This window comes from Alternaria triticimaculans (genome assembly GCF_023758025.1).
Source record: "Alternaria triticimaculans strain BMP 0046 chromosome Unknown scaffold_41, whole genome shotgun sequence".
In the NCBI taxonomy this organism is placed as follows: domain Eukaryota; kingdom Fungi; phylum Ascomycota; class Dothideomycetes; order Pleosporales; family Pleosporaceae; genus Alternaria; species Alternaria triticimaculans.
Window position 1 is genome coordinate 51,571 of NW_026055998.1, and position 27,356 is coordinate 78,926.

General features: G+C 52.9%; 9 protein-coding genes across 9 annotated transcripts; 3 read left to right on the plus strand and 6 right to left on the minus strand.

The window, feature by feature from the left end:
• Positions 1 to 1,924: 1,924 nt before the first annotated feature.
• Positions 1,925 to 3,717, plus strand: J4E78_010869 (uncharacterized protein; the record flags this gene model as incomplete). Its single annotated transcript, XM_049371445.1, has 3 exons — positions 1,925 to 2,020; positions 2,075 to 2,460; positions 2,508 to 3,717. 3 exons carry the CDS (start codon positions 1,925 to 1,927, stop codon positions 3,715 to 3,717), a joined length of 1,692 nt encoding a protein of 563 aa, XP_049216821.1.
• Positions 3,718 to 3,836: 119 nt separating this feature from the next.
• J4E78_010870 (uncharacterized protein) lies at positions 3,837 to 5,192 on the minus strand (the record flags this gene model as incomplete). Its single annotated transcript, XM_049371446.1, has 1 exon — positions 3,837 to 5,192. One exon carries the CDS (start codon positions 5,190 to 5,192, stop codon positions 3,837 to 3,839), a length of 1,356 nt encoding a protein of 451 aa, XP_049216822.1.
• Positions 5,193 to 9,783: 4,591 nt separating this feature from the next.
• Positions 9,784 to 10,967, minus strand: J4E78_010871 (uncharacterized protein; the record flags this gene model as incomplete). Its single annotated transcript, XM_049371447.1, has 2 exons — positions 9,784 to 10,741; positions 10,828 to 10,967. The coding sequence occupies 2 exons, from the start codon at positions 10,965 to 10,967 to the stop codon at positions 9,784 to 9,786; spliced, it is 1,098 nt and encodes a 365-aa protein (XP_049216823.1).
• Positions 10,968 to 12,428: 1,461 nt separating this feature from the next.
• J4E78_010872 (uncharacterized protein) lies at positions 12,429 to 13,193 on the plus strand (the record flags this gene model as incomplete). Its single annotated transcript, XM_049371448.1, has 1 exon — positions 12,429 to 13,193. The coding sequence occupies one exon, from the start codon at positions 12,429 to 12,431 to the stop codon at positions 13,191 to 13,193; it is 765 nt and encodes a 254-aa protein (XP_049216824.1).
• A 750-nt stretch (positions 13,194 to 13,943) lies between these two features.
• Positions 13,944 to 15,467, minus strand: J4E78_010873 (uncharacterized protein; the record flags this gene model as incomplete). The annotated part of the gene is made up of 1 exon (XM_049371449.1): positions 13,944 to 15,467. The coding sequence occupies one exon, from the start codon at positions 15,465 to 15,467 to the stop codon at positions 13,944 to 13,946; it is 1,524 nt and encodes a 507-aa protein (XP_049216825.1).
• Positions 15,468 to 16,056: 589 nt separating this feature from the next.
• J4E78_010874 (uncharacterized protein) lies at positions 16,057 to 17,181 on the minus strand (the record flags this gene model as incomplete). The annotated part of the gene is made up of 1 exon (XM_049371450.1): positions 16,057 to 17,181. One exon carries the CDS (start codon positions 17,179 to 17,181, stop codon positions 16,057 to 16,059), a length of 1,125 nt encoding a protein of 374 aa, XP_049216826.1.
• Positions 17,182 to 20,032: 2,851 nt separating this feature from the next.
• J4E78_010875 (uncharacterized protein) lies at positions 20,033 to 20,992 on the minus strand (the record flags this gene model as incomplete). The annotated part of the gene is made up of 2 exons (XM_049371451.1): positions 20,033 to 20,177; positions 20,232 to 20,992. The coding sequence occupies 2 exons, from the start codon at positions 20,990 to 20,992 to the stop codon at positions 20,033 to 20,035; spliced, it is 906 nt and encodes a 301-aa protein (XP_049216827.1).
• A 372-nt stretch (positions 20,993 to 21,364) lies between these two features.
• J4E78_010876 (uncharacterized protein) lies at positions 21,365 to 21,922 on the minus strand (the record flags this gene model as incomplete). Its single annotated transcript, XM_049371452.1, has 3 exons — positions 21,365 to 21,598; positions 21,650 to 21,747; positions 21,796 to 21,922. 3 exons carry the CDS (start codon positions 21,920 to 21,922, stop codon positions 21,365 to 21,367), a joined length of 459 nt encoding a protein of 152 aa, XP_049216828.1.
• A 1,660-nt stretch (positions 21,923 to 23,582) lies between these two features.
• Positions 23,583 to 25,619, plus strand: J4E78_010877 (uncharacterized protein; the record flags this gene model as incomplete). Its single annotated transcript, XM_049371453.1, has 1 exon — positions 23,583 to 25,619. One exon carries the CDS (start codon positions 23,583 to 23,585, stop codon positions 25,617 to 25,619), a length of 2,037 nt encoding a protein of 678 aa, XP_049216829.1.
• Positions 25,620 to 27,356: the final 1,737 nt, after the last annotated feature.

Sequence of the window (27,356 nt, forward strand, 5' to 3'; positions counted from 1 at the left end):
CGGTCGATGGACGGTTCCTCCTCGTTTGCTCGTTCTCATTCACAACGAACAAGCTTTGCACAGCCATGATACATGCGCTTGAGGAGTCGTCCTCTTACGCGCGATGAACTGTGAGCCCCATCGTCTCTACCCCTTTATGCTCAGTAGCATCTAGAAGCGACAAGCGTAGGAATTCATGCTCGAGCAGCGCCGTGCTTGCCGCCGCCGTCAGTAACCACGAGGGAAGTAGAGGGCCGTTCAGAAACCACGGCGCACGCGATACTGAAATCGAATAACCAGCTCTCAACAATGTATCGGACGAATCGTGATGCACTTGATGAAGGTGTTGCGGTGGACCGTGGACGCGGCCTCAGCGATGGAACACGAGAACCCGCCCGGCGCTTCGGCATCCGCATCTCCGACAATCTGGAGCAGCCGTGCGTATCTAGGTCTCGCATCCCAGCTCTTTTTTGCAGCCCTCGCTCACCGTCACGCGCGACACCGAAAGATCGCGATTGACACTTACGCGCACGAAGGGATCGAAGGTTCCAGCGTCTCAACAAAGAAGCCACGGGAAAGTACTGGTCCGGATTCAGCGTCGATGCTGCGCGAAGAGCATCCTCCAGCGAGTCGAAGTCAACGTGATGTCTGCATCATCAATTCTGTCAGCTTGAGGTCCAGCTACCCGGAGACGACGTCGGGATAGGCTTTCCATCGCGCTATCACGTCACATGTCACAATGTCTCCCTCCGCGACATGCGAGTGACAGTCGCATCAATGGAAGGTGAAAGGAATGCGACACCTGAAGGGCATTACTGGTAAACAAGTACCCTCCGATTAATAAATTGCAGGCGCAGGACTGGCATACGCTAGGGAATTCGCAAGATGAATCTGCATGCCTGGCTTTCCACCTACTTGTGTCTACAAGGCTCTAACGGCAGTACACGGATTGCAGCAATTGCTGCGCAGGATTGCACAGCTTTAGTTCCGGATATAAGACGTCTGGTACCACGACCACGGGATGAGCGGCACAAGTGGACGTCGCAGCATGCACTCTTTGCAATAACACCTGGTGTCTGTCAGAATCTCCAATGTCGACACCGAGCAGCCCGAGTATTCGTCAGTCTCGATCTCATTTACGCACATGATGGCAGACTGTGGAAAAGGACATTGTCTTGCTAGAGCGAACAAGAGCACACGTCGCATACTAAACACTGCAATTTTACCTTCGCATGGCGTCTGCATGGGACATGCTGTACCACGTCGGCTCTCCCACACATGTCCGACTGTCGGTACAAGGTATACCAAAGTTTCCGAAAGATCACCATCGTTTTTTGCCTCAACCGCACCACGCTAACCTGTTCCGAGTATAGGCAAGCCATCATAGAAGCATTGAGATACACGCCACTTGTGTCTTCCATTCTTTTCCAGCCCAGCACGCGAGACAGCGTTTCGGACGGGGTTCCCATTGGCATCTGTCGCTCCTTGCATGTGCATGTGGGTTTTCTTGATCGTGCGAACACCCCATGTGAGCCAATAGCTGGCCTCGGTATCGTCAAGCTTTATACCTCCACAATGATCAAAACGATCAAACCATTCCCGCGTTGCAGCCCGCTACTCGCATGGAGACGGCCGGACCCTTGTTGCATCTGTGCAACATGGTTCTTTTGCGCGTATCGGGTGCTGGCACGCAGGCGCATTCTACCCCTTCTGGAAGGGCGGTCTGTTCGAAGCCGTTGATCTTGGCCCATCGTGCAAGGGTTGAGAGCTTCGAAATATTGAATACGCGTTCATATCTGATCGGAGCGATTAGAGCATAGTCGAACGGGCCAACAACGTCAGTCATTTCCATGAAAAGCATACATTCATACTTAAACTGTCGAGAGCGCTGCTTCTTCAGCCAGATATACACTCTTTATATTTCATTCGTTACTTGTTGAGCAACATGTTGGGTCTATCTCAGGCACTCTTGTTGGCGGTGTACGCTGGAGTAGCTTGTGCAAAGACTGTCACTTATGACTTCGAGGTTGGCTATGTGACTGTGAGTACTCTACTCTACTTGTTAACACCAAACGACAACGCTGACTCACTGTAGGCTGCACCAGATGGCTTCGAGAGACAGGTTATTGGCATCAATGGAGAATGGCCGATTCCTACCATAGAATGCGATGAAGGTGATACTGTTCAGGTGACGGTTCACAACAGCCTTCCGGATCAAACCACCGCTCTCCATTTCCACGGCATATGGCAAAAGGGAACACAAAACTACGACGGTCCCAGTGGAGTAACTCAGTGCCCCATTCAACCTGGATCGTCATTCACCTACACCTTTATCGCGAACCCTGCTGGCACGCATTGGTACCATGCACACGAGAAAGGCCAATATCCCGATGGTCTGCGTGGCAAGATGATTGTGCACGACAGGGCTTGGGAGGCGAGCTTGAACATCGACAAGCAGGTGTATCTTTCAATGTCCGACTGGTAAGGAAATTCAGTCTTTTGCACGTGCGCGAGCTCACAGTAACCAGGTACCACCGCCCCATGCCCGAGATGATCGAGGCTTATATGAGCCCCGACAACACAAACGCCAACTTCGACTCGCCCGACTCTTTCCTCTTCAACGATGCCGCTAAGCCTTTTGACCTCAAGATCGCTAAGAACAAGAGGTACCTTCTTCGCATTGTCAACACCGCCGCTGTCGCATGCGCTCGCTTCCACATCGCAAACTATACGCTGAGCGTAGTTGAGATTGACGGTGTCCAAACGCAGCCTCAGGAGGCAGAGACGATCATCATTTGCGCCGGCCAGAGTTACGGTGTAATCGTGCAAGGAAAGAAAGACCCCAAGGGATCCTCCAACTGGATTGCGCAGATGATGACAGACATGTTGACCAACGGCGCTCCCTCAGCCGAGGAACGAACGGTCATTGGAGAAGTAGTCTACGACGACATCTTCGGCGAGATCGACGACATCATCGACAGCATCTCCGATACAATCGACGGCATCTTCCTCGAGCCTGAGTGGACGCCGCCCCCACAAACCATCCTCAACGACTTCACCATGAAGCCGCTTGATGGCCAGAGACTTATGGGCCCCGTTGACAACCACATCGAGTTCACCACCAACCAGACCTACTTCGAGGGCGTCGGTACCCGTACTCCTCTCAACGCCCAGCCCTGGGTTCCTCCTCAAGTGCCTACCCTCTACACCGCTTTGACAACCGGCAGCATGGACCCCGCCACCTACGGCCCCGGCATCAACCCCTGGGTCATCAAGTCCGGCGAAATCGTCCAGATCGTCATGCACAACCCGCACATGTACCCCCACCCCATGCATCTCCACGGACACGTCTTCCAAGTCGTCGCCACGGGTCTCGGAGTCTGGAACGGCGATGAGAGTTCGCTTCCCCGCGTACCTCTCAAGCGCGATGGTTTCGTCGTCCCGGCTTTCGGCTACGCAGTTATCCGCTTCAAGGCTGATAACCCGGGCGTGTGGTTCTTCCATTGCCACATCGATTTCCATCTCGTTGGCGGTATGGCTGCTACGATCATCGAGTCGCCTGATCTCCTCAAGGGCTCCGTTCCTGCTGCTGGTGTTGCGCTCTGCGACGCGGGTAAGAGAAAGTCGACCGGTAACTGCGCTGGAGAGAAGGGCGAGATCTCCGCGGCAGACGCGAGCACCAAGTGCAACAACGTGTACAACACGCGTGTTCGTGGTGCGTTGATCGAACAGAATTAGTCTTTTCGCATTTTGCATCTTTTCCTCTTCTTTGTAGAACATTGAATACTGTACATGTCTTCATCTGTTTTTAATTAGACTGTATCTTATCATACCACTATTTCTCTTCCTACTATACTTCAATGAGACTTTCCACAGCTACATCCGCTCTTTGCTCCGACCCTCTTCTTCCAACTCCATGTCATTGTCGGGTCGGCAACCATTTTCTGCATCACCGCAGTGTCTTTGTCGTTCCAGCCTTTGTCTAGCATGCTCATCTCTACACTCAACCGTGCATACCGCACCGCCTCCCACTTCATCCCAAAACTACTATATGTCTCCGCAGCATGCTGATACGCCGTCGCTAGACTAGCGTCGAGACGCTCTTGCTGGTACAAGCTGATGAGAAGCTCTGCCGTTGCCGGAGTCGCGGCAGAAGATTCCGTCCAGTCACTGAGAACGTCCTGCTGGATACTCGCAATCTGTTCGAGCCTCGAATCCGATTCCGACACTAAAGAAGCATGGGCAGTGCATGTGGAGCAGGAACATTTGAACCCCCAGTTCTTTTCCAAACCGCGCATGCGCCGTGCGCGCGGTAGCTCGTTGTTGATGTATGTTATTGTGATTTCCTCGCCGGGGTAAATGGGTCGGATGGCGTGGACGTAGTGCGTCAGCGTCTTTTCATCGAAGAAGTACGCGGCATTTGGTCGGCAGTCGTGGTTCAGCATGGCGATCTCAGGGAAGAGCGCAGATTGCGCGATGCCGTCGATAGCTACTTCGAAATTGTTGGTCGTGATGCGGTCGTCTATCGCGTCGGCATCGGGCGTGTGGCCCATGAGCTCCCAGAACAAAGACTGTGTTGATTTCGGAAGCGTGTCGATACCGCGATGCAGCAGTGCAAGGCGCTCGGATTCGGGTAGTTCGTATAGATCGGGGTCTGTGATGAGAATGGGTGTGGAAGCGAAGATCTCGTCGCCTCGCTGCAGGGTCTTGTTGGCGACGAGGCCTCTTCCTTTTCCAGGGAATTCATGCTGGTAGAATGGAGGGTTCTCGTAACGGTTGATGCGCTCCAGAGTTTCTGGGCGCTTGAATGCGTCATGCTGTAGCATAGCGTAGGCGAAGGTGCGTGCGGTTACGATGAAGATGCCTCTCCCCGATGCGAAGTCTTGTTTGCTGAAGACGCAGTAGGGCTCTGCGACTTTTTCGTTGGTGAAACATTCTGGCCAGAATGTCCAGGGGAAGTTTTCTGTTTGAGAAGCTAACGCGCGGGCGTCTTCTAGGGAGTTTGTGTGAGGCGAGGGGTCCGAGGTGTTGGACTGGAATGCCACTGATGCTGGCGAGTTGCCGTATGCCAACGGTAGGCATTTGCCATTGTCGAGTAGGTGATTTGATGGGCAAGCATCTTGTATGAGAGGTTGTTGCGCAACAAAGCCGACTTTCTCGTTCGATAGTGCGAGCGCGCTTCCCAGCAAGCTCAGGCTAATAGCTGGCTTCATGATGATAGGCCGTGGTTTGTGAGTGGATGCGGGATTCCGGTAATGTGAAAATACTGAAGCAAAAGAACAGTACGGGTTGCAGTTTCGTTTTTGTATAAGAATGTCTTGAACTTCTGGATAGAAACTTGAAACGCAACCTGATCGTGAAGCCGGAGATGAAACGATTGCGCAAAACAAGCCGCACCCAGACGCGTCGGAACCACCATCGGGGGTTACTAAATGGGCCCTGTAACATACTGGGTATGAGGCTTCAGCCTCCGTTCAAACATAGCTACGCGTTGGAGATAGAATATCAGTTTGGCTGGCGTATACTCCCTAGGTAATCATGGGTGTCGCGATGCTCGCGCAACGTAGCTGGAGTAGTCTTCGTAGGAGTCGTGCTGCTCATGATGGGGGCCACTCGAGTGCACAAGAAACATTTCTGTGACATTGCTTGCTTGCGACAGATGTTGCAAGGATATCGGATTACGAGTGCGCGGGGAACGGCGGGAGGATGCACCTAAGTGAAGACGTGACGCGTTTCGAGGGTGAAACCCCAGCGCGATCAGCCCTCGGCAAAACCTGCCCGCTAACCTTTGTCGGGAAGCAGCTACACCCACTCAGGCTCATCATTCTAAATGCGACCGGCGTCGTGCTGCGCCATCAGATTGCTAATTTCGTATACTTTGGGTGGAATTCCCAGGTCGAGCGCGACGAAGCTCGATGAGCTCCTCACCACACTCATACCAGCTACTACTACTACTACCACCACTGCATCTATTCTAGCTCGTACTGACCTCAATGTTTGAGCATACAGGCTATCATTCTTCCACGAAGCGAAAATTTGGTTGAGGCACACACCCTCATACCAGCAGAACTTTCAAGAAATAATCCATTGGCATATGTACGGGATGCTTGCGTGGATGAAAACTCATGCAAAGCAATCTTAGAGCTAGGTTGGGTCTCTGAACACCGTTTCCCGGGGTTGAAGGCCCAGGATTGTGTCCAAGAATAGACACGCAAGTGTTAACATCTGTCCATAGGCCCGAACAAGAGGTTTCAGTACCCGTGTTGATCTCTGGCGTACTGTAGCATTCCAATTATAAGAGGTTATTGAAGAAGATGCGCGAGATGTTGTAGGCAGTGTGGTCACTGCCGGCGTGGGAGAAGGTATGGGGGACGTTGAGGTAACCGGCGACGTTGTGGAAGGACGGGATACTGGCGTAGAAGACGACTTGGAGCTTGAAGAAGTCGGAGATACCATTGCCGATGAAACTCCCGCAGAAGAACTGGGCGTGATACCAACCTCAACGCAGTAGCTATGGCCAACTTGGTAATTTCCGCATTCACTGGTAAGGGAGGGGTTCTGTCATCTCAGCAGCTCTTCCAAGTCATAAAGGGCATACACTAATACCGACCCACGCAAATAGTTCTTCAGTCGTGATGAGGTAAAAATAGGTAAGGATACAACAAGGGAGGCTGTTGTCCAGATTCTCGTGCCACAATGTGCACGCTGGATGCGCACCCGGGTCGACGATACCAATTGGTATCTTGTTTCGGGGACTGATCCCTGTGCTGCGCGGGCAAGCGATGGTCATGTAGGGTGGGTCGGAGGATCGCGAGAGCATTTTGCTTGTAGAGGCGTTTCCAAGGTTGAGTTGTTTTCACCTTGTGTGGACGTGGTGTCTTCCTCAAGGTATGTGAGGATCGACGGGGTATATTGACGAATGATGGTTTCATCCTTCCCTAAGCACGCGGTACAGCCCTAGAGCAAACACAAAACTTCTTTTGGTGCACAACCGACGTCCTCCAACCAAATTGGCTGTTGTCAGACATCCGTGTTGGTTTTACATTACGGGCAAATTCCAATCAAAAGAGAGGCTGCAATTATGAACAGAACCATAACAAGGGTTTCCAAATCGTTCTTCCCAGACGCTCTCGACATGCAATTACCCATTAACCCAGTAGTATCGGGCCAAGTGCGATTGGGACAGGAAGCTGCTTCGTTCAATACAGCCTCCGCCAGTTCCGTCACTCTTGCATCGATGGGTAGCGCACACGTTCTCGTGGACTGTATACCAGGGTTAAGAACCTGACAGGTCTGCTCCGAATCGCTTGAGGGCCGCTTTTGAACACCAATAGATCCGATAGGTATACCACAAGATCCCTTTCTCGCGAGCGCTATAAACCCATCGTCTTCGTCCGGTACTATTCCTAATATCCCAAAGACAATCGCTCCCTCAAACTGCACCGTGATATCCGAGGCACTTGTCGGCAGTCTGGTTTTATTGCCGCAGGCGTAAGTCAGACCGAAGGTGTAGCTCAGACGGAAGGAATTCAAAGTATGTTTCCTTAGTTGAGAAACAGGCTCAATTATGAGAAGAACGGTAGGGGAAATCTCTTTCTCGATCGCGTCGAGTCGATTTGTTCCGGAGGCGATAATGGAGGATGGTTCGTACTCCGTGTCATACGCATCAGTGATGTTCCAGTTCCAGAAGAAAGTGTTCTGGCCGATGGCGGAGAAGTTGTGCACCGCGAAGATGACAGGTGAGGGATAGTAGGGCTCGATCAAGGAGTTGTTCCGAGGGAAAACGAGGTCGAACTGTAATGTGGCCAACGTGCCGTCCGTTCGAAGCCCAGAACATGCGCGTAGGAGGCACAGCAAGATTGATAACTGTTGGACATGGCGGCGCATGATCATGCGATAGCGGTCTGGTTGTTAGGAAGGCAAGGTCGCGAAAGCGAAGCAGAAGAATAGGAATATACAACATATATGGTCGTTGTCGTGTATGACTTTATGCGCTTGGTTCGTGCCACCAACACAGGAGTATAGTGCGTGTGCTTGGCGACACCGCACATGGGCGTCCGGGTAAAGAGCGTTGCTTAGCTTCCGCTGCGTCGTCTCGAAACACCCAAAACTACATCGAACGAGCCGTCTGGGAGACTTCAGCGGCACAACATCGAAGTGACGGCTTGAAGTGTGTAATCGTCAACACAGGTCTTGATCCTAAATTTTGAGAGCGTCGGCTTGTTTCAGCACCTTGTCCCAGCGATATACTGTGTTGACTAGCTGTGCATATGAGCAGGTCTTCCAACATACTTCCACGTTGTAACCAGTGGTTTATAAGAGATCTCTAGAAGCATATGCTGGACACACCACAGCAGATGTGAACGCAGACCAACGTTCTATGGCCGAACACGACCGGAACGATACTCGTAATACAAACCATGGATTTGTTCAAGCTCCCAGAAAAGAACTCCGAGGGAACTGAGACTCAGGCCATCAACACCACCGCTGGTAATACTTCGGCTTCATATGTACACCGAGTATGGTACGAGGGCAAGCGCTCGGGGCTGACACGAGAACATGGTGAAATGGGAAGAAAATAAGGACCGGGGCAACTCGGGGTAGACGGACTACTAACAGCTTCTGGCATGCGTAATTAGGTGACGACTTTATCTCGTATTGAAGATGAAGTTGGGAAACGACAAGGAGCGATGCAACTCGGGGTACATGAACCGCTAACAGCTTCTGGCAAGCGTGAGTAGGTGACGGCTTTCTCGGATGTTGAAGATGAACTTGATTTGAGACGGAAGTGGGATGCGAAAGAAGATGTGGTTTGGCGATACGTAGTGCGTGTCGTCCGGTATATGATTAAGAATGTTCGTACCTCACAGTTCGATAACTGTCGTACTCACGAAAGTCCCTAGCCTCCACCCTAAGGCTACATCTCCAAAAGAAGCCTCGTCCAAAGGCCAAGTAGCGTCGTGTCAGAACCTGCTAGCACCGGGACCGGGTACGCCGACCAAACCTGCCAATTCCAGCGTCCGGCGCAATCCGAAGCGCTTCGTATAGATCGACAAGCGCATTCAGCCTATTTCGGGACACTTGTCGCGAAAGCTCGCCATTGTCCATCCCAAAGCAGAGCGAGTAGTCTCCGCAGACAGACCGCCTGAACAGCGCCGTCGCAACTCCGGTCGGCCAACCTACATGGGACGCCGCCCTGCCAGCCGAACCCAATTTCGAGGACGTGGCTGACCGCCGATCATCGGCGCTAACGACGTTCTAGCGCCTTGGCAGATATGCAGTCGCGTGGCTAGGGTGAAGTGGCGGTGATAAGCGGCTGGGCTGGGCAAGAGATCCTGTTTTGTAGCTCTCAGGCGTGCCGTTGGTGATGCGCTTTACGGGCGTCTCAATCGTGGTAAGCTGTAGGATCGGCTGGGGGGAGTATACCTCGTTCGGCAGGTGACACTGGCCCCGGGTGTCACAGCGTCGGAAGCCAAGCGCAGCAACTCGAAACAAGGCAAAGTAATCTGGCGCAAATAACGGGATATCAGTGTTGTGTGAATAATATTGATTGTGTGAACTGGAGACTCGTATTGGGGTATCATCGCGTCGGAAGACCCAGATCGAAAGTGCGACGGTAAAATGAATCGGGGCGAAAACCACCCAGCCCGAACCGAACCAAAACCGAAAACATGATAACAAATGATTGCCCATCCCATATCTGGAAAACGCCTTGGTAATGCAACGCTATGCTATGCGATAAGCCCTTTCCTCTTTCTTCGTAAACGTATTATCTTTGTGCTTTGCCAGTAGAGCAAGCCGTTGCTATTGTAGTATGACATTCTCTTCCTGCTGGTATACGACGCCACTCGTGTTCTGCGCGAAGATCTTTTGTATCGGAAGTGTGAGTGCGTTCATGATATTCTCGCGGAAGTCCATCTTGACGTTGCTCTTCTCGAACCAGTAGTGGCGGATGAGCTTGCCCTGGCAGTTGCTGACTTCGACACCGGGGAAGCCATTGGCCTCTCCGCACTCAAGCTCCTTGATGTATTGCTCGTAGTCGTAGCGGATGTACTCGCCGAAAGCGGATTGCTCGTGGAAGCGGGGTTGCTTCCATTGCGAGCAGTTTGCGTAGCGGGTGTCGTCGGGGCACTCGTGCCATGCCTTGAGAATGGGCAGGGTTTGCTCGTTGTTCTGGACAATCATGAAGCCGGTGTTGGTGTAGGTGCGGTTGAAGCGGTCGGAGTTGTACTGGGGCTCTTTCGCGCTCCAAGGGTCTTTGGCCATGACGAAGGAGTGGTGCGGCTTTACGTCCCAGTGGTTGAGCATCCATTCGACAGGGACGTGCAGGAAGCGGAAAGCGGCATCGGCGTCGAGGAAGATGATGAACTTGTAGTCCTTGATGTGGTTTGCAAGTGCAGATGGCTTGATCCAGGTAGCGTGTCGGTCTTCGAATTCGCGGGCTTGTACGAACTTGTAGTCGTAGCCGTGGACAAGCGCATACGTGTAGTGGTTGAAGATGCCGCCAGAAACGTGGTTGATGTTGCGCCAATCATATTCGCCCCGTTCGTACTCCTCAGTAGATTTGAGGGGACGGGTCTCCAGATCCAGAATCAGAACGTCGCTGCCTAGGTTCTTCTTGTAGCGCGGGTTCGGTGGCAACGTGATGTGGCTGCCATTTGGTTCGCGAATGAAGGGCTCAGTCGGTGACACCTTCAGGTTCTGGTACAGTAGCTTGATGACATCGCCAATGGTCGAGTCGGTCTGCGCGCTGGCTGCAGCTCTGTAGGGTCTGTTAGCTTCCGCCGGAAAAGCATTGATTAGGCCATGGCCCTTCCATCCCAAGAACCATGAATTGACAGCACGTACAAGTTAGACTGGCCATGTGGGAAAGTCACCCGGGGTGGACTCTGCCAAGCCATGAAGGCGAAGATGAATACCAGGACACAGCCAGCGCTCACCGAGAGCGCGAGCAACGGGCTCCGACCTCCAGTCGACGGTAGCATCATCTTGGGCGGCGTAGATCCAGGAACGAGGATAGATCCAAACGAGCGACGCGAGAGTGCAGACGGAGATGTTACGATGGCGATAGGGGGTGCAGCGTGCTGTGGCAGGGCGTCGGGGGATCAGCACATTTTAAAAGACGACAGACCCGCCAGCTCGTCAGCACCAGCCAAGACGCGCAGGAGGTGGCATGGGGCGCTGGGGGCCGGCGAGATTGCGCTTGGCAGGCCCTTCAGCCTTTTGCGGTGTCCCTGCAGCCAGACGCCCCCGAACCTGGATCCACTGGCGGTGCTAAAGTGGCTTCTGGATCCCGTCTTGGGGCGAATCAGATGCTGGCCCGCTGCTGAGCCGTGAATCTTTCCAAAGGGTGTTGATGCACGGTTCCTGCCGCGCTGGTAAACGGCTGGCACGGCATCACAGTGCAGTTGGCGGTCATGTGCCGCTGTGGCTGACAGCGCATCAATATAGACAAAGTCGAAGCTGTTGATATTTTCCGAGAACCACGGAACAGCTATTGTTGTACGTGTTGGGCTCGAGGCCATTTCCAGTGCGACCGGACGAGCGAAGATGGTGGCAAAGGGTCCAAATTGGGGCGACGCCTACCAGAAACTGGTAATCTCCCCGCCGGACTACCCGCCCCACTCGACATCTCCATCCCGCCTCCTGACATCTTCGCAGTTCCCGATAAGCCAACGCCTCCTTTCCAACATGCAGAACCACCCCGCATCCGACGCCGCTGTCTGTTGCTGTCTGAAACGAACCTGTGTCCACTGCAGCGAACGCCGTGTTTCCTGGGCGGTGCCACAATATGCGGCTGCTGACTGGGCGTTCCGCAGGTCCGTGGAGCAATCAAACGTTCGACATTGTCAGCGTCAATGCAATAAGCTCGGTGATTACTACACCTATGGGGCTACGATGGATAGCCTAGGTATCATTACTGGTCCTGATCAGTGATCATCACTGGGGCCGATGTCTACTTCTTACACTCTTGTCGTCAGCCTGCCGTGCGGCGTCGTCGACTTGTCAAACCTCGAGTACGCGACACAACTCTGACTCTCGGTAACTAGCTGCACGGGTGTTCTTAACTTAAAACTGACTTCGTGACGTTGTCTTATAGACCTGATGCGGCGTAGCCTGCTCCGCATTGTATGCATGCAAACGCCAACCGATACTCAGGTCGACAGGAACTGGATGCCTGATCTGCCACTCAGGTTTTACCCACCCTAGCGCAATGCTTGAATGGACGTCGGAGAACTGATTTTCTTGTAGCATGGTTCTTTCTAGAAGTCTTGTTATTGTTGTTGTTTGGCTGACAATTTCCTTCTTGCGTCCGCTTTCTCGCCCATTCTCTTTGAGACGAAGCAAACTTTTCTCCGCTCAGTATGTATATCGGGTTGCGCCACCACTTTCTCCACATACTCATTACACAACAAGCCATACGTTTAGGCCACAGACTCCATAGCACAATGACAGAAGCAGGCCACGACCAAATGAAAAGTTCATCGACCTCAAGCCAGTCTTCGGCACCACTATCCTTCGTGCCCACGAATCCCAATCCTATCGACACTAGTAGCGAAGCGCGCCAACATGAAGAGACCAAGGTCCCCTCTACCGACGACCGACACGATCATGACTCACGAGGCACGGATATCCCGGCCCCAGAAGGCGACACGTCCGGTACATACACCCCCTCACCACTACACATGGCCATGTTCGTCGCAGTGGTAGTCTTCTTCATAATCGCAGTTTATCAGGGCATCTTGTACATTCCCGGTGCTCAGCCTAGCACTGCTGCGCTTGCTTCGGGCATGATATGGACGGCCATAACTCTGCTGCAACCCTACTTCCTCGGCAACTGCATCTACTACATAAGCTACGCCATGAGGTCCATAGCTTGGGTTATCGAATCTGGAATCCACGATGGCTACGGCTACGGTCCAGAAATCGGAGAAAGTGAGTTCCGGGGTGCAGCCATGGATACATTGAAACAAATTCTAATGCACGTCGACGAACTAATTACGGTAGCTAAGACAAATATCGGCCACTCGCCAGAGGATATGCGGGTGACAAACGAGGCGGACCTAACAACACCACCCGCTGACCAGGTTTCTCTAGGGGAAGAGAGTGGGTCTAACAGCTCCTCACGGCGCCGTAGTTCTGCCAGCTCATCACCAAAACCAAAGCCCGCGGTCCCAAAGAAGAGTAGCCGTATCAGTAACATGAAGTTCTAGCTCACCACTTCCACGCTCCTCTGGTCCTTGGGTACTTGGAGAAGCAGTGAATGAAATGCCGGTAGAAAAGTACACCTCGACTAAAGGATCTTTAAGTCCTGCGCCATGATGAAACACACGGGCGGGTGCACGATGGAGAACAGGGCAGCGACAATCTTAGCGAGCGGAGATGAGTAGGTGTTGTAGCCTAGCCTGGAAGGTTACATAAACACTCTTCAGACATGTATCCACGATCCCCCAGCTGCTTCGACAACACAAGAGACAGGCATAGAACAACGTCTTTAACTATCACAACTTGTTTGCTTGAGTCACGCGCCCATCGCATTAGACATTGTCGCACACAGCAATCACCAACACTGCGTTTGCTCCCCTACCCATCTATTCCCACTTAAACATCTAGTCACCCTTGCCGTTCCCATCCCACAACAGCACTATGACATCACCCAACGCAGAACCCAGTTTCAGTCCAGAATTCCTAGCAAGAGTCGCACAGATTCTGAACCCTTGCGCGGCAACGTTTACACCACAGGCACAACCCAAGTCTTCTTCGGCTAACTCATCGGATGGACGGGAACGACCCATACGACAGCCTACTATCCCGCCTACAGCTGAAGATCTACGAGAAGGCAAGGCGAAGAACTTCGTATGGCCATCATCACAGTCGAAAGACGCGAAAGGATCAGTATGATACAACTCCAGATAAAGTATAACATAGATGTATCAACATAGTAAACCCAATCACATCCCCAATTACAACCACTTATACCCTCCCTCTCCACCCGTCTGATGAGTACTAGCACTAGCCATCTCCTCATACTTTCTCCTCACCTCCGCCATCATCTTCTCCCGCTTCTTCCTCGCTCTATTCTTCTCTCTCACGCTTCGCACTACTTCAACGATGTCATCGACACGGCCTTTTGCTGTGGTGTAGAGGCCGAAACAATCTCCACCACTACCGCCGCCGCTACCGTGGGGTTTGCTATTCGTCCCAGCAGGTACGGTGGGTGCGCTTTCGCTGACATCAGCGGTCGCACGTCTGCGGAGCGCAATAAGTTCCTCAAACGCTTCATCGGGGTCGCGCATCCTGTTCACGGTGATGTGATGCGTGGCTCTGCGCTGCGGTAGGGTGGGTGAAAGACGGATGTCTGAATCCTTCCTTAGTTTATGCGAACTCTTTTGCGCAGGAAAGGTTTGCGCGCGCCGTTGCTTGGTGAGAGGCGGTGGCACACTTTCTTCAAGAGGAAGTTGTACCTTCTTTGGAAGCAATGGCTCTTCCAAGGTGATACTCCTGCCTCTTTTGCTGCTCTTCCGGGGTATGGGTGGTATCGGTATATCATTCCGTGGTTCTGGTACTTGCGGCAATTCTGGTACTTGAGGTACTTGCGCATCTTTCGAGAAGAGACTCCTTCTCATCATGGATGCGCGTGCTGGTCTGTCCTTACGACCGTGCCCGTGACTCATGCGCTTTGTGTAACTGCGACGGTTGGCGAGGGGCTCTGGTGCGGTTCTGGGCTCGGCGAAGGTCGTTACGATCTGGAGTGAAGGACGGCCGCCTAGCTCTAGCTTGTTGTACTTGTGCGTCGGCGGTAGGGCGCTACCACGAGGTGAAGGCTTGGGCTTGCTGGGTATACGTAGGGGAGGTGGCACGGCGGAGCGTGTGGAGACCTCGTCTAGCACTCTCTGACGCGGTAGTCGTGGCGCTTTACCGGTTCCCATTATCTCGCTGAATAAATCGGCGACGGTATCGCGCTTTGCGGCCTTCGACTTGACTTCGCTGTTGGCGTCCTCTGATGTTACATCGCTGGAGGTTACGGGACTGAATACGTCGACCCCGCTATCTTGTACACTCTCTCGGTGGGCTATAAAGCTTCGTGGCGGTGATGAGACCGACCTCAAAGCTGGATGTATTCGGCTGGCTGGTGACCTTCCCTCCCGAATTTCGCTTCCATCTACCGCCCTCATACTCTTCGGTGAGTATTCTTGCCTCAGCTTATCTTCACGTGCCAATGTCGGCTGAATGCAGTCGTTCAGCATCCACTCCTTCTCCAGAGCGGACAGAGTCTTCCTTGTCTCACTTATCGCGGATGAAGTGGACGAAGTCTTATGCGGCTCGTCCTTTGGTGGAACCGGTGGTGCAAAAGGGTTGCGCGCCGTAGAGCTTGTCGCCGTATCGCGCTTGACATCGCGGTCGTGAATTGGGATAGCAGCCGACTCTGATCTGCGGCGTGCCTGGGAGTGAAAGAAGTGAGCGAAGGGGTTCTCCGGCTGCGGCATGGTCGCGTCGTAGTGTGAGTCACGGGAATCGGGAAGGCGTGGTTTCTGAAGTCTGCATCGATCATTCCCCATGTCGCTGACCGCAGAGAGCTACGGTGGGGATGATGAAGTGAGAATACTAGTGCTGCGGAAAGCTGATTAGCAATGAGGGTGTAAATTTATGGGAGTCATGCCCGATGACTCAGGTATGATGACATCGGCAGGCTGAAGTGAGATGGGATGGAAGGTATGTTTTTGATCGTAATTTCTATAAAGAGACGTGGCGATTTTCGTGCCAGTATATCGTCGTGGAATGAAAGAAAAACGCCTTAATGCTGGTAATGGCGGCGCACGGGTATCCGATACATGTGAAAGACCAAGAAAACGCCGTTAACAAATGCTAACACTCGCTGGTGTAAAACGCGATGAGCACGCTTCGGTGCTGAAGATCGCTGTATGCTGAGTGCCGGAGAAAGGAAAGATGCCATAACCGCAAATTGCACGCGACATGCTCGCTGCAATCATGCCTAATCATGGTTGTTGTACAACACGCACTGACATCATGGGAAGTCCACCATATCCTAGACCTAGTAGTAGTACCACGTAAGCCTCATTCCAGATGACCAAGATTGTGCCGAGTCAAAAGCAGCTCAGGCGCAAAGTTAGTCATGTATGAAATATCAGCATCATTGGCAACGTGATGAGCGGTCTCCTCCAGATTGCCAAAGATCGCCTCCATATCGTCTTGCGATATGTCTTCCATCTCTTCATCCTCATCATCGTCATCGTCTTCATCGATTTCGATGTCGTACGGGTGTTTCGGTTCGTCCTGTTCGGCGGCCTGTGTCGAGGCCTCCCATTCTTCGATGTCGGCGCCAGAGAAGAATGAACCTTCATTCGCGTACTCCATGGACCCTTCGTCGTCGGCAGTAGTATCGGAGTTGAGATCGAACGACGTCACCGAAAACATGTCCAGATCTTCGAATGGTGAACAGATCGAGGAAGGGAGAGAAGATGGCGTCCGGGGAGTGTAAGCATCGTCTGAGCAAGCGTTGGCCATGACTTCGTCATCGACACCTAAGGTGGTCAGATGAGAGCTTGAAGAAACGCCAGTGAGAGACCTTTCCATGCTGAGTGGGTCCCTGATAGCATTGCTGCCACCCACGAACTGGAGCCGAGTGCCGTATCGTACGTGAAGGTCTTGGGCGATACCGGGCGCAAACCAGACCTTGTGGAGATCGAGGCGCAAGACTTTTGCTACTCTAGAATCGAGCAGTCGTCGTAATGAAACCGTGATGGGATGGCTGGCGTGCAGTACGGAGTCATCGACGCGTGAATTCGTAAGCCTTGATAAAGAGGATTGAATGCAAATTTCCAGGTCCTCGAAGGCTGCGCCGATCGTAGCTAGTGATGCTATAGTATCAGCGATCTTGCGCTCTCTTTCCGGATTCGCTCTCCCAATCGTGGCAGATACGTTAAGTCGACTTAGGAATCGAAGGTACCTATCGGCGATTGGAGGAAGCACGGTGGCACTAGCGTTGATAGGCGACGACGGGGCGACGGTGCTGATGGGATTGTTCTTGTAGAAGTAAGAAGTAGACTCTAGATGCAACTGGTGTGAGACGGTGAAGAGTGCAAGAGAGTTGTGAGTTGGCTGCTGAGTATGACGATCGCGGAGAAGCTGGTCGTATACCATGTTGCGCAACTCTGCCGGGAAGTCGTCAAATCTTGCCATGGCGGCTACAACGGTTTTGAGTAATTGTCGCGGTGGATTAAAGTATGTGTGAGAAAGATGCAATCGGATCGGTGGCTGGTGATGTCCTTTGACGATGTACCTGTTTCAGGTGGCGCGATGTGGGGTGGGTTCAGCCAACGCACGACAGGGGTGAAAGCATGCGCTAATCGGGAGCACTAGGATTCACCAGGTAGAATGCCGCGACCACAGGGTGTAGTGTTGAGGGATAATGTCGTGCGGAAGAAGCAGGTCGACTGTTGCTTTGTGCGGGGTGCGGTGGCAGTCGTGCTTGACGCGACAGCGCGGGAGTTGAGCAGCTTTTATGTGCGTGGTGGCAGTGCGATGAGGTTGAAATCAGCGAGGACGGTGCGGCAGGTTGAGCTGTTATGCGGCTTCCGAAGACTGATCTACGCTAGCGTGCACACGTGAATGGCTTGGGGTCTGGCGGCTGCACAAAGCATTCAAGGGGCAGGTATACTCGCTAAGCCGCCTTTACCATGGAACGGGACTCTATATGTACTCCCCCACCACACTTGATGACTCCACGGTTCCACGCAATTCGACAGAATCTCAAATCGCAGCTGCCTGATAGGATGTGCCGTATGCCGCTGGCCTATTCTGGAATGAAGGCCGTCAGGGCTGAATGCTTTCTTTACTACTATATATTGAATGCGGAGGTGTGCGCTGCATGCTGCGTTAGGTTTGCAGCCTACATTGAGACGAGATCTTGCCAAGTAGATGACCTAACGTCAACGTAGGCATCATAGCGCTCAGGTTCTTCTTCGAATGAAGTGCTGCCAGTATCTTGCGATGCGCCAATCGGGAAGCGGGATGTAGCAGGCGTACGGAAGGAGCATAGCACAGCCGCCCTTTCTGCCTTGAGGCTTCCTCGCTCTTGTGTGCTACCTGAATGGACGGCCCAACAAGGTGCGCTCCACACGGCGATTATCCAGCATGACTGGAAAGTCACCGTCGCCGAATGTGTATCGAGGATGGTGGGGCCCGCACTTTGGCGACCTCAGCGCCGAAGCGGCATGCCAGCAGCATAATCTCCCATAGCGATCTTGCGGCATTTACCAGCAAGAACCGGCTTCCCACCACTCAAGCGATATATCTCTGTCCGAATGCGCTCGTATGAGCTAGGTCTACGAGACCGATGCGTCAGCGGCAAGCGAAAAGGACTCGATCGTGCGTTCCCGGCGGCGGAGCTGGTGGCTAGCGGAATAGGAACAGGACAAGCGCGTGTCACCGGATCGGGGTTTCATTGCATACGCGCACGCTGCCAGCGGGAGGGGAAGCAGATGTTGTTGGCATGTGGGCAGATCGCGATTGGGGACAAGGAGGATGATGGCAACCATGGCACGCGTCGTGAGGTGACGTTTCGCGGTGCCCGCGTCAGGATGTTCCGGGAATAGCTTATCGATAAACGTTCACGTGACGTCCTCTTTGTCCACGCGTGTCCGAACACGCACCTGCTGATGCATCGTCCTTCAGCATCTCGATCGCCTCGTGTGACTCAAAAGCGGGCCGGCGCATGATCTAGCCGACTACTACGTCCCGCACACCATCACTGATGTGACTCACGCCCTTGCTTCCCTGACTGTTCCATCGCTGGTGGGCATGTTCAGTGACACGACGTCATCGACATCAGTCGTCAGTGCCACGCCGCAACTATACAGACGATGTTGCGGAGTTTTAGCTTTCTTGCATGTGCTATTGGTAGGAAGCCGCTATCAGCTGCGGGGTTGTCACACAAGAGCAGCTCATAATACCTAGGTATACTTCCGCCTGCATAGGAAAACCCGAGGGAGACTGTACAAGGATCTGATGAAGACCGTCAACTACCAAAGTCTACTGTGAGCTATAGGCAATAGCATCTCCTATCATTTCTCGTTCGGTATACGGGTCGTGTACCCTCTGGCTGGCAATCACGGATCAAAAGAGCAGGAACTATCCCCGGAGCAACAAAATATGGAACAGTGTTGAGCTTGTCAATATGTGGCCGCAATAGCGACCCAGATGAGATGGGGCGCGAGAAGGAAGATTGAGTACAAAGTTGTTACGACGCACCTGTTGATGAATACGATCTCATCATGATACGTCACATTAGCTCGTCAATCGGCATACTGGCATATGCATCAAGACAGCTACCCCTCATGATAAGTAAGGGGTTCACTGCTTTCGCAACCAACATTCACTCAGCCAGCGGTTAAATCGCGACTTCGTCCTTCACTCCTCGGCAAAGGGCCACGCCTTGATAGCGCTCGCGCCGCAGTTGACGCGATACTGCCAGCATCGGCAGCCTCCCAGCTATAAGAAGAGCCTGTACTACGTCTTTTTGAAGACAATCTATCACACCAGTTTGGAAGAACCCACTCTTCAACCAAGAATCTAATCACCAGAACTTATTCCTATAATAGATTCCAGCCATGCGCTTCCTCACCCTCATCACCGCCTTCATGGTCACCACTGCCATCGCAGTCCCTGCATCGTTGGCCCTGCGCCCCGATGTCACTGCCATCGACGCCGCAGTCGATGCGGCCGTCGCGGCCGAAGCCGCTGACGGAAAGCCACTCTTATGGTGCTACATCTGCGCACTCTGGTACGAGCAATGTCTCGATGTGAGTGACCTACAATCCGGAGTCTCCTAATGTACTTTCTAATCAACATTAGACACAAGCTACCCCCGATATTTGTAGCTGTTTGACAGCTTACTACGGCGACGGTAGATGCCGTACCACAGATTGTGGGTTTAGTTGTTAGAGAAAGGGGTGGGGAGGTTGTTGCCGACACATCGACTCCACATGGATAGTTTCTTTATATTGAATATCACGCATGCAGCGTATTGAGTTTAAAGAATGAACTTCTTCAAAAGATTGGCAAGCTTCTCCGGTTGCTCAAGTGCCAAGCTATGCCCACACTCCTCAAACACCTCCGAAATATGCACCTTCTCAGCCGCAGACTCCATCTGCTCCTTGACCAGCGGACCAAAGAATCTGAAATCGTCAGCACCAAGCCTCACCAGCATATCCCATCATCGTAAAACTTACTCCGGCGCCCCCACAGTCATAACACAACACCTCAATTTCCCCCCCGTCAAAATCTCCTCCTCAACATCCACATTAACCCAATGCGCCCTATAACTCTCCAACACACCCCTCAGCCCCCCCGGCGCCTTCAAACACCCCACCCACTCATTCACAGCCACCTGATCCAGCGCACTAGGATTATAACACTCAGCCTTCATAAAATGCGTCCAGAACTCTTCTTCTTTCCCTTGAATCAACATCTCAGGCACATGTGGCAGCCAAAAGAAAGGGATATGCCAATTCCATACACCAGCCTGGTTATACTGTGCTGCGATATTTTTGCGCGTGAAGAACGTTTGCTTGGTGAGCGCGTAGGAAAGTAGCATCTCGCAGAAGGAGAGGTGGGTTACGCGGTCTGGATACAGGCCCGCGAGGCAGAAGGCATATGTTGCGCCGCGGTCTTCCCCGTGGACGGAGAACTTCTCGTACCCGAGTTGGGTCATGAGTTCGGCCATGTCTTTGGCGTTGGTGCGCCCATCGTAGCCTTCGCTTGCGGGGGGCTTGTCGGTTGCGCCGAAACCGCGGAGGTCGGGGGCGATGATGGTGAGCTTTTTGGTTAGTAGGGGTAAGATCCGGTACCAATAGTAGTGTGTTTTGGGTGTGCCGTGGAGGAGGAGTAGGGGTGGGCCGGATCCGGATTTGATGTAGTGGAGGCGGATGCCGTTTACACGTGCCATGTGGTGGTGGACGGGCTTGCCGTCATGGTCGTGTATTTCAGGCATCGCGGACAGGCTGCAGTTGTGATAGATACGATTCTATCGGGCCTGTTGGTCTTGTACCACGTTGGGCTGTTCCAGCAGTATGGTGGTGGTTCTACCCCACATCCAACGTCATGGTTCACCGATAGGTGAGCGGAGCCAATTCCGCATCATGAACAAAAGCAAACACATTGGCATTCCACCTCCACAATTGTACGATGATTTAGATGTAAAACTTCGAGAGGTATGAATCCCACCATTTTGAACAGTCACATCCTGTTCTCACGCGGAAGGTCAATGGAGTTTGACTCGTATCGATTGGGAAGATTTCGCATTGTCAATACAGCTTGGAGTACTGTCTTTTAGTTTTTACATCTTTTCTACAACTGTTCCACCTCATGAGTCCGGAATGGCGGCAATGGCCTCAACCTCGATCAAAAAGTTACCCGGTAGCTTGCCGACCTCAACAGCCGTGCGGGCTGGCTTGGGAGTAGGCAGCATAGCGGCATACACCTCGTTCATCGCGCTGTAATCCGACATGTTGGCAAGGAAGACGGTGGTCTTCATAACGTAGTCCCATGATGTACCGGCTTCTTCGAGGATGACTGCAATGTTCTTGATGACTTGAGCCTGTATTGCGTGAGTATGAGTCCTTAATGAAGCTGAACGCGACTCATGTACCGTTTGAGCTTCAATGCCGCCTGCTACAATCGACCCGTTGAACGAAGGTACGGTTCCTGAGGTGTAGACTATGCCCTTTGATGTCCATGCGCCGCTCGCTTGACAGTAATTAGCACGTAGTCATCAGACATCGGCTTGTAGCATACAAAGAATAGGCCCTTGGGTACCCAGGTAGGTCACAACCGGCTGCTCAGCGAGCTTTGGTGTTGGCTTGGCAACGACGGCACCAGTAACGGCGAGGAAAGTAGTGACGATGGAGGTGAAGGAGACCATGATGAATGATTACAGCGATTGAGTTCTGCGAGGCTGCGGACAGAGACACGAGTATAATGATATGAGTATTCCGATATCGTTGGCCTTATACAGTCTTATAAGAGTTGGCAATGCTCGCGGATCATCATCTCCCGACTCTTTCGTGTTCGGTCAAGTCTGACCGCCCGCGTTGTACCGAAATGCCATGGCTTCCAAGAGCTGCGAGTGTCCATGTACCAGGTAAAGCTCGTTGCCAATGTTACTCCGACATGCAGCCAGTATTGTTGGATTCCAGCCACGGCTGAGGATCCGCGATACTGTCAGACCCGTTTGTAATGGTTAACGGTCCGCCGCCGGCTCCAAGGTACCGGAATGTCCACCAGGAACTGTACTACCTGTACTACACTCAGGTTGGCAGGGCCTTGCGCAACCGTTTCGGCGCCATCGTGGGGTTCAAAATCGCGTAGATATCCAGCACGCACTAGAAAAGGAAGGAGGATAGCACTTGTGGCGAGGTGGAGCAGAGGTCAGCTAAGCTATCGCGAGAAGGGCCGTCGAAGATGTAGTTCGCCTGGGCGCCGAGACATCTCTGCATTTGTATCCTGCGTTTAACGCGCACTGTGAAGCGCGCATTCGTCCTGACGTAACGTGAGATAAAGGCTGCAGGGTGTTGAGATAAGAATCGGGGTTTAGGCCAGCCGTTGCGCGTTATCGCAATCGTGGCTCCACCTGGGGTATCCATGGCTTGCCGCTCATTTGCCGAGAGGATCTAGACCCCTGTCTAAACTTCCCTCCGTGAAGGACAAGCCTTTCCTTGCGGAGTTTTGACATTGTAACCGGACGAAGTTCTATGCCACGTTTTTGACATATCTTGTGTCCGACTCATGCTGGTAGCTCAGCCCCACATGGACGCGTTCAGTGCGTTGTAGGGTCGCGCTGGACGAACATGCACATCATCGCACGCACCCCGCTTCTGTGTCACCTTCGCAATAACACAGTCGATGGGTTATGTAGCCTTCATCTTGAGGCATGTTTTGTGAGAGTGGCGTCCTTCGTGCTTGTTCGAATGACCTGGCGGTCCATGATGTCTGGTGTCGAGGGGAACCGCATTGGATGGTTCAAGGTAGCATCGTGAAGTTGCATACGCAGCGCTGGTATCAGAGCCGAGATCGCTCGGAATGACGGTCGTGGCTAAGCCGAGCCTCCTGTCTTATCCGATGTGGGTTATCTTTTCGCTGGTAGGAACCTCAGTCCACAATGCCATCTCTTCCGTAAGCTGAGTCTCCACACTATCACCCGTACTGTATAGCGCTACTGCACCTCGCTTCGAGGGTATACTGCGGGTCAACTGTAACAGGCATTTGGGCGTGTCGCGTACCCCATCTTTCTTACGAAAAGTCTTGTAGAACTCGTGCATGGCGACGCCTTGTAGTCCTTATCGCGGCCGAATGCATGGAGTTTTTGTCAGGCCAACGGCAAACGGTCCGTCGCAACGACAACTTCCGATGATCATAGCCACGCCCTACGACGATAAGGCTTGGTGACCAACGGGAATGCAAAAGAAGGTGTAAGCTTGTGCAGTACTGCCCGCTGCGGTCGTGCATGTAGATCTGTATATGAGCAGGGCATCGTTCCCTTCATCTCACACTCCTCATCATATCCATCTCTTCTTTACACCACGATGAAGGGCCTTTTCACAGCCTCTTCGGCTGCCCTGTCTTTGGCGGGTGGTGCTATTGCCAGCCCAGTTGTTCCTCGATCGGAGGTTGTCTTCTTCAAGCCTCTGGCTGTCACATCCAACTCAGTACACAACGTCCATGTCGGCTACGGAGATGATGACTTCGAGGGCGAGATTCGTCTGGTATATGGCGAATGCGGCATGAAGAGCCACGCCGACGGTCACCACGACGTGGCATCCCACTACATCAAGCGTTCAAGTCGTCCCGAGCGGTTCGTCTGGATCGTACCGGATGATGCTGTCCACGGCGGATGCCTTCACGCCTACTCGGGCTCTAACCTGATTGGCCGCTCAGCGCCCATCTCGATCCAGCATCCACCAAGGAAACGAGAAGAGATCTCCGACGTGGCTGATGCCATGGGTCCTTGGTTCGACGGTGTAGCCTACATGGAGGCGAAGCAAAACAACGCATCGTACGCCGCAGTCGAGAAGAGCAAAAAGATCGCCATTGTTGGTGGAGGCATGTCGGGGTTGATGACAAGTCTTCTCCTCGACTCCGTAGGCATCCACGATTGGCATATCCATGAGTCCTCGCAGCGTATTGGCGGCCGTATCAGGACGAAGTACCTAGCAGGCAGCACACCCGAGCAATACCAGTACCAAGAGATGGGGCCTATGCGATTCCCCGTCTCGATCACCTACCCGGACCAGAACGAAACACTGGAAATCAATGACCACAAGATGGCCTTCCAGCTCGGAGACGTCTTGAACCAGATGAACGGAGGCAACACCAGCGATCTTGCTGTCAATTTCATCAACTGGATCCAATCAAGCCCAAACCTGCCCGCTAACTCAAATGGGTACCGTCTGCCAAACGGCCGGATCCCTAGCGCAGCGCAGATCAAGAGCAACGCAACAGCCTACACATTGCCAGCAGCTGAGGGCCCAGATGAGGAGGCCGTGGAGAAGGCGGAGGAGGCATACGAAGAATTCGTTGGATACACACCGGAAGTTGAGCGTGAGATAGCCACCAATGTCTTCAAGGCTCACAAGAATGCCGTCGACAAGGGTCTCTTCCATTGGTCCGAGGCTGCGTACATCAAGTACGCACTGAACGCCAGCGATGATGTTGTGGACTACATCACCGGCAACGCCGACGCTCCGATCTGGGAATACGACACTGTATACTTCAAAGCCACGGATTGGCGAACCATTGACAAGGGTCTGGAGTCATTGCCGCGTGCATTCTACCCCCACGTCCAGGACCGTTTGACTCTAGGGCGCAAGGTAACCGGTCTGAAGCACGATGAGAGCACCGGAAAGATCGCTGTCCAATGGCGCCAAGATCCTTTCGCCATGGAGCCGGAGAGTGAGGAATACGACTACGCAGTCGTTGCGGTGCCTTTCTCCAAGGTCAGGCTCTGGGATCTTCCCCAGTACTCCTCGCTTCTGTCGCGCGCCATTAGCGAGATGAACTACCAGCAGTCCTGCAAGGTCTCTCTGCACTACAAGACTCGATTCTGGGAACACCTCCCAGAGCCCATCATCGGTGGCTGCGGCTCAGTCGACATCGCAGGTATCGGCAGCGTTTGCTACCCCGCGTACAAGGTCAACTCAACTGGGCCCGGTGTCATCCTTGGATCGTACATCTCTGGTACTCTAGCGCGCTCGGTGGGTGCGCTCAGCGAAGAAGACCACGTAGCACTGGTCCAGCGGGCGATGGTGGAGATTCATGGCGATGTGGCTTCCGAGCAGTGGACTGGTGCATACGAGCGCCAGTGCTGGGAGACCGACGAGCACCAAGCCGGTGCTTGGGCCTCCCCATTCGTTGGCCAACAAGACCTGTTCCTGCCCGCCTACTACAAGACCGAAGCCCAAACCATCTTCATCGGTGAGCACACCAGCTACACACACGCTTGGATCTTCTCAGCACTTGACTCCGCCGTGCGCGGCACTTCGCAACTGCTCCTAGACATGGGTCTGGTCGACGAGGCGAAGCAAATCGTGGATACCTGGATGGGAAGGTGGATCTCCATATAGATGGATGAATAGAGAGTAAAAGCTAGATAAACAGTATAACAAGGAATAATGTCTGATCAATGCGACAACGCACTGCAAATGGTGGTGAAGTGAGGTCGTGAGAATTATTGAAAGACGCGTGGTGCAGGCGCGATGGGGTGCGACTCCCCTGCGATGGCGTCATCGCCCCTGAAAGTTTGAGACCGAGGCTTTCACATGCATGTCTTCAACCATCCACAAACATTTTCGCGGAGCTCTTTTCGGCTCTCCATCAACGATGTGACAACAATCGCGCATGGAGCCGTTCTGCATCAGCGGAGAATGCGATTGTCCAGCAGAATACCGCGTCGTCCTTGCTGCCAATAGCAAATCATGATGCCGATCATGGTGAGTATCCTTGGCGAATGTTGACCACGTGATCACGCGTTTAGTCACTGCCAAACACGATTACCAGCTGCATCTGGGCAACCTGGACACGACGGTTGATGCCGCAACACTCACGGACTCGAGCTGGTATTGCTCAATGTGTTGCACGTTCAGACCGAGCGATTGGACCGACATTGCCATCTTACCTGTCCAAGAGGGTTCCTAAACAGATGCGCTGCCGTCTACATCAGTGTGGAAGAAAAGGAGTAGCCAAAACCCAAGGTGATGTAAGCTTCTAAGAGTGTTGTACGTCTAAGCGTGATGCTACCACGAACCCCGATCGATGAGCCAACTCGTCATTTCCGAAGTCGCGCCGCACCCCGGTAAGAGTCTGGATATGTAAATGTGACGGAGTTCCATCGCGCGCAACACGAGTTGCTCAAACAACAACATCTCTGGACCATGGCGACACCTCATCTAGAGAATCCAGTACCGTCGGCTGGAACCCTCAAGCGAGTCCATGATATGCTTGACAAGTAAGGCAAACCTTATGTGAGATACAGCTATCCTTGCTGATAATTCCAAGAGACTGGACCAAACTAGCGCCCTCTACGAAGAGGATCAAGACCTTAGTCCACGATAAAGAACGAGCACCCCTTATTGTCAAAGCACTATCGCGTGGAAATGCTCGCCTTGCTTCCACTCCTTACGCCTACGATATACGCGAAGCCTGGAAAGCCTGGAACAGCTACGCGGAATCTCTTCCTTCCAAAATCTACCTTGAGGCACAGAAGAGGAACCGCATCTTTTCCAAGTCTAACTACAACAGAGAAGTTCGTCGTTCTGTATGTCACGGACTTCTCGAGAAGATTACAGCGCGAGAGATTCGGGACCAGATACATGGATATCTTGTTGTACCGAGTACCGTTAGGCTCATTGGGATCTTGGATCACGACCACCTTCACTACAACGACTACGGCCAAGGCAGTACATACGTGGGTCAACGCGGAAAAGCCTGTTTGTCTATACAAAACGGCGAACGTTGGACGTTCGATTTGCAATGTCCGCGGTTGGATCTATCGGACATTTGGCTGTGCGAGCGTGTCGGCCACAAGTTCTTGGTGGAACTAGTGGAGCATTGGTACAGAGTCAATACCTTCGCCATCTGGGAACCCGATGACTTATCTCTCATCGCCGATTTCGCTACCCAAGATCGCTGGCAGCTGGGCATTGTGCCACGAGACCATATCAGGAATGTTCAATTCAATATGTCCATGGCTTTCGTCGCGCGAGATCGCCATGGTGTACCGCCATGGCAACTGCCACTGCTGCGCCACCGATTGGAACAGTTACTGCATTTCAAGCAAGGTACCAGGATTAGGCTCGGGATTC